The 12,007-nt window shown below is 38.6% G+C and overlaps 1 protein-coding gene across 1 annotated transcript in view; it reads right to left on the bottom strand.

Moving 5' to 3' along the window:
* Positions 1–6,955: 6,955 nt before the first annotated feature.
* Positions 6,956–12,007, bottom strand: part of CNPY1 (canopy FGF signaling regulator 1) — a 51,474-nt gene continuing 46,422 nt past the window's right edge. Inside the window, exon 5 of the mRNA XM_015413438.1 lies at positions 6,956–6,993. Within this exon, the coding sequence (XP_015268924.1) occupies positions 6,956–6,993 (38 nt within the window). The remainder of the gene's footprint in view (positions 6,994–12,007) is intronic.

Consider the following 12,007-nt stretch of genomic DNA (forward strand, 5'->3'; position numbering starts at 1 on the left):
CTCAATGTCTGTAAAATTGCCCTTATATTGTGTCTTTGGTAATTATATTTCCTATGCGTTTTTCCCTATTCCTTTTTTCTTTCTGTATCCCCTTAATTTTTTTTTAAATAAAATTATATATGTAAAAAAGTTTGGGTTCCCAGTTCTCATACTTGGACACATGAGAGTCAGTCCCTAGGACAAGGTACCATGTTCCCCAAATGCCAGACTCACACAGTACTGAATGTTTCAGGTGGACAGCCATATTGAACTGTAGTAGCAGAACACAATTTGTGTCCAGTCGCTCCATAAAGACCAACAATCATTTCCAGGGCATAAGCTTTCAGGAGTCAAAGCTGATGCCATCTGATACAAAGAACATAAGAACATAAGAGACGCCAATGTTGGATCAGGCCAAAGGCCCATCCAGTCCAACACTCTGCATCACACAGTGGCCAGAAATACCAGTGCCCTCAGGAGGTCCACCAGTGGGGCCAGGACATTAGAAGCCCTCCCACTGTTGACCCCCCCCAAGCACCAAGAAGACAGAGCATCACTTGCCCCAGAGCCCCTATCTATACCTTGTGGCTAATAGCCACTGATGGACCTCTGCTCCATATGCTTATCTAATTCCCTCTTGAAGCCGTCCATGCTTGTAGCCGCCACCACTTCCTGTGGCAGTGAATTCCAAGTGTTAATCACTCTATGGGTGAAGAAGTACTTCCTTCTATCCGTTCTAACCCGACCGCTCAGCAATTTCATGGAGTGCCCACGATTTCTTGTATTGTGAGAAAGGGAGAAAAGTACCTCTTTCTCTACCTGCTCTTTCCCATGCAAAGAACAAGTATCTAACAATGTGAGGCCTGCCTCATGAAAGATTATACCCTGGGAAATTTGGTTGGTCTTTATGGAGCGACTGGACATGAATTTCATTCTAACGTTGAATGTGTGTGCGAACCTTCCCTAGTAGCCCTTCTATTCTCTTTTGGCATAGTTACCTGTCAGGCTGCAGCGCCAGTTACCAGGATCCCAGCAGATAACGTTCACTTTTCAATGTGGCAGCACATATTCAAAGGAAACCCTCTTCTGACATACTATCTCTCTGTCTCACACACTGTATATACAGTGTATGCATAATATACTCAATAATATATCGTATCTCTATATGTGCAAGCATAAAAACCCTGCAGGATTTGGAACTGAAAATTCTACATCCTAAGAATCTCAGTTTAAAAAAAAATTTTTTTTTAAGCAAGTGTCTAGTCCTCTTGGCGGGAAGAAAAACTTTTTTGAAATGTGGGCGATGTCTGGTTTTTCCTAAAGCAATACCATCTGCATTGTCAGAGGCTGGAAACCGAGAGCCTTGAACAGCTTACCTCTCACCATAATTAGCAGTTGCAGAACAAATTATACCAAACAAGTAAATACATGCAAATAAACTTCATTTGCATAACACAGAGAATTCAGGTTTCCTTCGCATGGAATATGGGCCACCTGTTTACACAGATGTCATTGGTCTTTTTGTGTGTCAAGTATACCTATCTCTGAGTTTACCCTTAAGCTGAGGTGTTGAAAATTCTGGCAGAGTTGTTAGAGATACGCACACGATATCTAGCCACCAAATAACTTTAGCTCTAATTATCTAGTTAAGCTACCATAACAAAACATGCTGTATAGGGTTGCGTTCAGTATAATTACAGAGTATTTCACACAGAAGTGCGATTAATAGTATTTCATTACATTTCGACGCGGCTCCCCTAATTTGCAATGAACTAAATGCGTGCTGGATGTCTACAGTATGAGTTAATATTCCACCCGTCGTATTTTGACTTATGTCAATAAGATACAAGATGCAGCAGGACTAATATACATTTTGCAAGCATTGTGCTGTGTGTCTTTCTGTGTGTGTATAAGAGTGCACGCCGGGAGCAAATATGAGTGGGAAATATGACGTTATTGAACAATCTTGTTTTTAGGGCTTATCTTAGTAAATAAAGTATTGATCTTTCCCATTGGGGACCTTTGGTTCAATTCCACCCTCCACTCCTCAGTGCTGTGAATGTAGTGGCGGCAGCTCATTCCTAGCTAACAGTATCAGTCCACATTAAATATAATATCAGTCACAGCAAACCTGAGCTCTTTGCCTGATCGACCTGATGTGGAAAATGAAATCGACCATTAAAAAGTAAGTGTGTGATTCTTACCCGGTCACCATCTTTGTTTTGAATGACAACAGAGGCCGGGGATTTGGCTATCGCAGATGGGCACAGCATGGTTGACCTTAGCAGGATGAAGCCCTCATGGACTGGGCTGTGGGCTCCTTGAACCGTTTTGCTGAACTAATCTTGTTCATTTTTATGTTTGTACAGCTGGCAGATTTTTTTTTTTTTTGCTACAGATAAAATATGCTTTCTCATCAGGATAATTGATTTTACTATTTTTCCTCTCCTGGGCTTAGTGTGAACATTTTCATGTGTTAGTAAAATAAGAACTGTCAGAGCTAGGAGCTAAACTTCGCATTTCCACTAATCACAGTGGCTTACTCTTAATTGCTAATTAAGCAGAAATATTTCATCAAGCAATGGCATACCATGTTATTCAGTTCCATTAGGTCTTTAACACACCTGAACATATTTACTTGAAAGTAAGACCTGTTGGCTTCAAGGGAGCTTACTTCCAACTAAGTGCCCTTAGGATCATGGCCTTGCAAAACCAACCACAAATTTACTGATCTGAAAATATTCCATCCAGTTGGAAGGTAAGATTCCCTAGCAATGTTGCTGTCTTAGATTATCAGGTTTTGCAAGATAGTATGTGCCATATTTTAATGATATACATCAACTCTCTTTGATCAATAAACCAGGGTGTGTTTTTTTAAAAGAAAGGTTCCATGATTTTTAAATTTTCTTCTTCATAATACTTGGGAGAAAGAAAAAAAATGTTCTCCTTTCAGGATTGTCCTAATAATGATATGCTCAGAAATGCCATCAACATAGGGTGACTTATGGGGTTATTTCAAGATATGAGCCACCCACATCTGAAGACTTGGAAAAATGTAGCATGGAAAAGTATATTTATTTCTGCCCTCATTCTGCACAATGAGAGCTTGTTCTTAGAAAGTAGAGTGGTAGTCACCTTACGTGTTTTTTTTTTAAACTTACTATGGACCGAACTTTACTTTTCTGAGTGAAAAAATGGCATATTGCAAACAAACTTACCTTCATATTCAAAATACGTATTTGAAGGAACAGGATCATATCAAAGCAACTAGGAGTAACGGCAAGACTTCTAAAAATTCCCCATAATTATGAATGGTTACATTATTTTGTAGAAATACATTGTGCTGCATAGCATAATAAAAAGACCCTAATGACCTTTAGCTAGCAGAGATCTGTGTCCTGATGGCATATTTAATAATGAAATATTGATAGATATCCACTGAGGTTTGCAAGAAGACTGTTGATGTACCTACTTTTTTCACCCCACTAATGCAGTGAATGGTCAGACCATTCATTATTTCCCAAGTGAAGGCAGTGGTCCTATGCCCCCAGGATTAAGCCTGATCGAACTCAGTGGGATTTACTTCTAGGTAAACATGTATAGGACTGTAGCATGAAGGTAGCAAGCTTACTTCAGCCATGTGTGTGCATGTTCATATCTTAAATTACTAGAACTTACCTACCTCAGATTTGTGCTGGCAAATTTCTGTTGATCTTGATGGATTTTTTTTTTTTTTGCCATAGTCACAGACAATTTATGGCGACCCTATAGGGTGTTCAAGGCAAGAGACTTTCAGGGTTGGCTTGTCATTGCCTGCCTCTGCATCCTCGGTGGTCTCCCATCCAAATATTAACCAGAGCCAAACCTGCTTAGCTTCTAAGATCTGTCATGATCAGGCTAGCCTGGGCTATCCAGGTCAGAGTGATGGAATTAGTGTTTGTGAAAGCTGATAAGCGTTGCCACTTGGCAAGGTCCTCCATTGAGATCTCATGGCATGGCTTTGAAAGTAGTTAGTGGTTTTTCAAGGGGGGGGGGATACAAACCAATGTTCATTAAGACACAACCCGCAGTTACTGAAAAAATATATGGAGTCCTTGCCTTTTTTAGCCTATTGAAATCTATGTTGACTTCTATCACTGTAAGGCATGGTTTCAACACAACAAACGGATGCTGGGAATCCAGTGATAAGCCAAGCAAATTCAGAGTCATTCATATCTTGTAGGTACACCAGTATTTGCCCAATAAATAAAGTGTTAACCCAGTGTCAAAGTGCTAAATGTAGGTGTTTATGAAAACACAAACAATCGTACTCAGTTGGACAGTCTTTTACTGTCATCTGTAAACAGCAATATCAAAGATCATTGGAGAGATAGGAGGAAAGCAACTCTTTGCACTGTTTACACCTTCAAATTGGTTTACTTCATGCATCTAGTAGGAGGTTCTCCACAGAGTTTCATACCTACACTGGGTTTTCCAATATGCAAGTCACTTTCCTTTGCTTTTGGAGGGATTGTACAAATAGGAATGTCTTTTTTTAAAGGGAAAAATGGCTGACCATTCCCCCAAACTAATTTGGATACTGAGACCACTCCTGAGCAATTAGAATAAACTGATGAGATTTCAAGTTGATTATGACCCTCTGTAATATATATAAAATATAGATTTTGGGTAAGTTCTTTCCTTATCTTGGCCCTAAAAAAAAATCAATACAATTCCATGAAGTGTGAAGGAAGCAATTTGACCCTTTCCATTTAATTTTCTATCCGCCATGAATAGGGACTGAGTGTCTAGCTTTATTTGTCTAAATGAAGCCAACTGGAAACCTCCCGATTTCTTCTACATATTCGGGGTGTTTGCTAAGCACATGAGTTCCATGTCAAAATTAAAGTCCTCAAATTGATTTGGGGGTGTTCATTTTTGTTCATCGACAGAGCAGAAACCTAGCCAATTAGCTCAAATGTGTGGCTGAAATGAAAGAAGGTAATGTCAATTCCAGGGGTAGACAATAGAAAGTTACTACAAAAAGTACAAAATTGAGAAAGTGTTTGACAAATGTTTAAAAACAGTTAATTTTATTTAGATGGAACCTCTTGCTAAAATTGTTATAAATGAGGAATTGCCAGTGAGTGAAAGAATAAAATTCGGTAACAAAGCGAATATTAAGGCATTGATTCTAGGCTTCGTTACATTTATTGTTATACTAATCTTTTTACAGTTCTTATGCTGCTGATGTCTAATGGCTTGTGTTTCATACTGTGGTTTTTAACAGTAAGCTGCCTTGAGCAGGACTTTGAAGAGGTGGCAGTGAAATATTCTAAATAAATAATTATTTGGAGTAAACTCCATTGATTTTCAATGGGGTTCGTTTCTAGCAAAACGTTATCGGGGTTGCAGTCCTATGCCTTCCATGTTGCCCAATCCAATTAAACTGAAATAGGTACAACTGAATGTAAGCCAATGAAGTTCCATTCGCTGGAATGGTAGTATCATGCCAGCCATAAGCATATTTACTTGGAAATACATCCATTGATATCAATGGGACTTACTTTCAAGTATTATGTTCAGAGTCAGGTTACCATTCATTGTAAATTGGCCATTTGTCCCTTGGAAGGCTTGTGGGTTAAGACTGTAAACCATGAAACTGGAATTCTGCTTAAGTTATAAAGCGAGGCTATTAGCTCCAGTTAAAACCAAATTAGTGCAAGTTTCCAATGAATGAATGCACCAAGATCATGTACCTGGCTCATACGTAAAATATACTTCAGGTCTAATATTAAAGTAAATCAGATTTCAAGAGAACTCATTGCCGGCCTAAATTCTGCAATTATTAAATCCTGTAAAGACATCAGAGGAAATTTGATTAGTAGGAATAAAGCATGCAAGGGTTTTCCTTCTGAATTTAATAAGACACTTTACATGGTGAAGGTTTTGATATTTCAACATTGACACCTTCTGTCATTATTTGGAGGCATTTCAAGGATGCTCCTTCCTTTTTAAACTCCTGAATGTTTCTATTAAACTGTGTAAAGGTTTTCATTGAATCTCTGGTTAACTCAAAACAGAAAATCTATTTATTCTTCAAAATTATTTTTTGATAGAATATTTTGCACCCTGCCCCGCCAACTCTCTAATTAAACCTGTAGGTGACTTTAAGATTTCTACTTTTCCAATAATATTTTTTAAAATTTGTTGGTGATCAGCATGTGATCTGGCCCATAAGCAGAATGTACTTATGCTTATCAAGAAAAATTTACCAGAAAGTGAGAAACATTTTATGTTAGCTATAGCGCAAGAGCTAGTAAAGAGTGAGCTTTTTACTTATAAAGCATTGCAAATTCTGAACAAATACATTGTGCAAATTTGTAATATAAAATACCTTCCAATAAAAGCAATTACTGGACGCGCTTTACAGATGCAAGAAACTTGCATATCTGCCACAGAGTTGCTTGACAGGTCAAGGAGTGGTTCAGCATTTACTCTGTGATTTCCAGGTGATCACATGAATGTCAGCAATTGCCAAATATGAGCTCAGAAGGTCCCCCCCCCACCATATTTTACGGCTGGGCCTTCCATATTCATACAGTTTAGGAAACCGATTGGTGGCTAAAATGACAGATATGTAAGCACAACAATTTGACTCTGTCGCCTCTCAGTATTGATAAGCATTAGTCAACATTCTACCAGTCACAAGTAATCATTCCTCTCACAAAGAGCCACCGGATTTCTTAGAAATTCAACTGAATGACACCACAGTCTTCTTATCATGGGAAGCATTTTGTCCACCAACTGGTTAAACAAGTCCCAGTCTACTGTCCACAACAAATGGTGCAAATGGCAATTTTAATATATTTGTCTGTCAATACGAAAAAAATCAGTGTTTTAGGGGGGGGAAGTGAAAATAAGAATGGAAAGCAGAGACCATAGAGCTATTTCCGTCATTGTTCTTCATCTGTAATATTACTTGACTGCTGTTCCGCTAGAGTTCACTATGTGTCTCAGGCTTTTCACAAAGACCTGAACAGGAGAGGAGAAAGTTACACATCAATAAAGCATTCAACACTTGGATTCTCTCACAACTACACAGATTTTTCATCCAACTACACAAGTTTTCAATCTAGAAGATTCTGACCATAATAATGAAACTAACCGTGGTTAAAACTAAGTAAACTGTGTTTTATCTTGAAATTCATTCTGAACCAATTAGCTACTGATAAGTCAGACGTACCTCTGAATGTCTGACAATAAGCCAGTCTTTTTGATGATCTGGCACAGTTCTTTCAACACAACCTTTTAAAATGACAGTAAGTTTCCACAAGTACTATTGTGTCATTACAGGTATGTTAAAACTTGATGAAAAGTGAGGCGAACAATTAACTTGCGGTACAAACTGAAATTTGTGTACAAATGGGACATTTAAAGTTTGATAGTTTCATCTCCACTTGAAATTATTTCCTCCATTGCGAGTGTCAAAAGGAGACTCCAGACTTAGTAAACGAAGGGTATTCTAGACATAGGCCTCCCAAACATAGCCTTTAGTTCTCAAATATCTTCAACCACTGACAAAGGAATCTAAAATCATGACTGGTTTCTCAACCCAGTTATTCTGGAGTCAGCGCGCTTGATATACACTGTTCTCTGTCAAGACTAGTAGGTCTAAACTAGTAGGTCTAAACTAGACTAGTAGGTCTAAACTGGTCTTAGACTTGACAGAGGGGATACTTTTAAAGATATTTTTGCCAACCAGACGTAATAAATTCAGGTTTCTCTATGCACATGCTAACACGCACATGTTTGTATACATGATTCTTCTTTTAAGTCAAAACAAAATCCAGATATTAACATTATATTTTATCTATTTTTTCAAATATGATTTATTTATTTATTTAAAAAAAGATCCTTATGCACTCAAGTCTGAACTGTATCTTTGCCTCAAGAAGCTTAAATTTATAGAACATACTGCAGGAGAAGGATATAATGAAACACTTTATTTCCTGGAAATTCCCTAAATTGTTTTTTTTGGGAAACCTCTCAGTTAAATGTGAAACCGCGTAAGTTTTCATAAAAGATTTACATCGACGAAAGGAAAAACGTTCCCAGTCCCAGAGACCATATGCCGCTGCAGCAGAAATGTTAGCCTCCTTCAGGTACACAAAAGAGAGCTGTATGGTTTGGAACTGCAATCACACCTCTTTGGGGGTGGCAAATTATCCTGAAGAGCAGCTCTCAGTGAGGACTAGTCACCTGGAAAACGTCAACTTTCAAAGCTCTGCTGTTAGAGGAATAATAGACATGTTGGAGTGAGGCAGAGACTGGGGGGGGGGGAAGGAGCGGCAAACAAACCGCCTGCTTTTAGAGTAGAATAGATATATTTTTTCCCGGCCTTTGCGTGACTTGAAAATGCATGAATGGTTTCTGCTCAAGCTTTCTGCATAAATACATTCACCTTTGGGATGAGAATGGGAAATTTCAGCCAAAGAGAATAATTTTGCAGACTTATAAGCGTGTGAAGAGGATTATTATAATGGAAGTCTCTATGTTACCTTAACGATAAAGTTGGGATGGGCTGTGTGTGTGTGTGTGTGGAAGCTACAACAAGTGCATTGTATCCCAATGGTAAATTGACTGACAGAAGGACATACATTAACCCAGAATGTCCTTGGGTATTTTCCTAATTCTGACTATTACAAACAACATCATAGCTATGACTCTTTTCAAAATGTCAGCTAGAGACTGGTGGATCGACGAAGTTTGGAGTTTTACATAAACAAGCATTCTGCCCCCCCCTTCCCGAAATTGTTTAGACCAGCCATTTGATACATTAAGGGACAACATCTCATCCTGACATAATATCAAGACTTCTGCAAAGTCTTTGGGATCTCAGCTTCTGGCTGAACATACAAATAAGCATTCCGCTCCAAAAAACAGTTCCTGGTGTTTTCAACTGGGGTAGGAAAAGATAACAGCAAAGAATGCAAAAAGCGTGTGTCACCCTTTTTTTGATTCCTTGTCTGTGAAAAGGGTAAGTATAGAGATTTTCAGTGAGATCAAAGAACACTTTTGACAGATAACTGAGCTACAGTTGTCTGTATCAAACAGTTTCATCCTTTTAGCACACTTCACTGAAGTATTTTTTTGGCTCTTTAGTCAAACAAGGGATGCAAATGTCATGTAAACACCTACAGAAGTGCCAACAGAACTCATAGAGGAAAGGGTTGTTGAATTTGCCATAGTGGTGCCGCATATTCTTCAGGAATCCATGCAACTTCTCCCATATATGTCTTCTAAGAAGACCCCACAGCCCTTAATAATTTTCTGTTCAACGTAAGAAGTGCAGAGCTCATTAATTCCAATTCTAGTCAGCGTCATCTAGGCCACCCCAAACACATGAGATTCCCTGAACTTTTGCTTTGTGAAATGCTGCAAAATATTCAGATGAACGCTGTTTGTAGCTTTGCTTCCCTGCAAAATTCCTAGGCTCATAATCAGCTCTTTGCCGCAGGCAAATTCTTTCTGTGGGCCATTTGGGTTCCTGAAAATGTTCATTTTTCATAAAGCTACATGTGCATCTTAAAAAAATATTCTTGAGTATACTTCAACACAAACTGCAGGGCTGACGGGACCGACTGCCAACATTTACGCACGTTTATAACAAAGCTGTAATATAATATAGATGGGGAATGAATTATAGATGTGCAACGAACATAAGGGTTACACTACATTTTGTCACGCCGTCCTTCCTTATGCAGTGTATCCCTATTAACGATTGCTGGAGAACTCCACTTTTATTCTGTCCCTGTTACCAAATGGAGCTCTCTTGCTAATTTAAGAATCCAAGTCCCTCTCCACCTGCACAGTTCAGGAGAGCTGTTGAGTCTTCCTTTTGTTGAGGATGATGATCTGAATTAATTTAAGAATTGTGCATTATGGCTTCTTATTTCCCCCCCCCCCCGTAAAAAAAAAATCTACCCCCAATTTTGAATTAGTAGGCTCTTTTTTACACCATCACTTTCCCATATTCACAAAGGGATTGATAACACCTATTGTGGCTGTTTACCTTTCCTTTCTCTCTCGCGTGTCTGGGGTTCCTCTTTCGCATGGCTGCCATGCTTGTACTCTCGGGAGGCTTTACAAGGTCAAGAGTAAGGACTACTATACCCTAGCACTTGATAGCTTCTGGTCTTCTGTCCAGGCCCCAAATGGTAAACCTTTTATCCTCCCTTTGCTTTTGATAGTTTCTCAATTCTGCAAGGCCAAATGCTCATTTTACTATTTGATGTAAGGCCCTTCCTTCCTGTCACAATTAACCGCACACCGCCAGGATCTTAACCTAGCTTTATTTGAAGATACCTTGATTTCAACAGGAATTGCTTCTGAGTAAATAGGGCTAGCCTGAGAATCACAATCTAACTCAACAGCCTGGAAGTACATTCCACGGATTGGGATGAAAGTTCGGTAAGTTCTAAGGAGACTGTTGATTTCTTTGACATAGTTTTAAGAAAAATGGGCTGTTGAAGATACATTTTGAAAGGTTTCTATGCCATTTCAATACATGCTAAAATCTGAATAAGGAAACCATTGTTTCTGAGACCAATCAGGAAAGAAGACAAAAGAATCCACTGGCACCTTGGAACCTGTCCACCCAGTCCTAAACACATTTACTTGGAAATGAATTCTGGTAACTGCAGTAGATTAGAGTCTTGCATTAGCATGCCTAGATTTCAGCCTAACTTGCTACAGCCTTCACTTCCATAAGCTAAAGCTAGCTTTGGCAGATGCTGCAGGAAAGGGAATTCATTACTTTCATCTTTAGCATAAACACACAACTTTCAGCATGCTTTTGGCTAAGATGTAACAGCAAATTATTTCACACGAAAGCTACAGGCATGCTTGAATTAGATCAACATGTTGGCAAAAAATGGCTCATAAAATTAACCTGTTTCTCTCTGTTCTTGAATGTTTCTTTCTCTTGATCTCTATGGTACTTGGGGGGGGGGACCTCAGGGTTGGGGGACAGATCCTGGTAAATTCATGAAGCACATGCAGAGGCCATGGTGTTTTGCAAACTATCTTAGGTGATCACTTTTTCTAATACATTAAGGAAAAAAGATAAATAAGTTTTATAATGATCCAAAGAAACTTGACTGAAAATCTATAACTGTAAACAATGTAATTGTGCGTGTGGCAAAGAGGGCCTTATGGAACATTTTCTTAGATATTTACCTTAATTTTGGTGAAAACTCCCCCTGTTCTAGCACTTTTCAATCTCCTGTATTGAAAATGTCCTTTGTGCTTGAAATCAATATTCGATCTATCAAGTCCCAAAACCACATACAAGCACTGGTTCTTACGTGATCCACCTTTCCCACACATCCTTAGTCTCCATTTCTAGAGTACTTTTAACCCAAAGTGGTAGTTTAACTTTATTTAAAGGTAAAACAGAACTCTCTTCCCAGTCTTGTACCAAAATATAAAATGACAACCAAAGTGGTCAAAATGCCTCAGTTTTCCTAACAGGGAATTACTATCTATCCAGGCATTCTTTAGGGAGGAAATTAGGGATGATGACACAGAGCAGATTTTATTTTAAAGGACCAAGTAAAACCATTAAAATCTTTAAAAAATTATTGGAAGCCAAAGATGCTGCTGCTCAAGCATCATTGACGAACTGTAAAAGGTAAAGGTAAAGGTTCCCTTACTCGAAAGCCAGTCGAATCCGATTCTAGCCCACCATAATGGTGTAATGTTTCTTTTTCATAATCCCCCTTTATTCTCAGGAATCTAGAAGTCACAAAAATATATAATGGCTACAAATAGGCCCTGGGAGCACTCCAGTTCCCTTGATGGATGATGAAAGGTGGGATATAAATGTTTTAATTAATAAATAAGTAAAGCAGTAGGGATTTTTGCTGCGGACTTGGATGGGCCTTGGATAGCAGTCTCTGTCCTTCATACGTAAAAGAACTTTTTCAGGCATTGTGATTACAGATTCTTAAAGAAAGCATGCAAAATATGCAGGTGACATTTTTTT

Source organism: Gekko japonicus, unplaced genomic scaffold, assembly GCF_001447785.1.
Source record: "Gekko japonicus isolate JY-2015 unplaced genomic scaffold, Gekko_japonicus_V1.1 scaffold105, whole genome shotgun sequence".
Lineage (NCBI taxonomy): Eukaryota > Metazoa > Chordata > Lepidosauria > Squamata > Gekkonidae > Gekko > Gekko japonicus.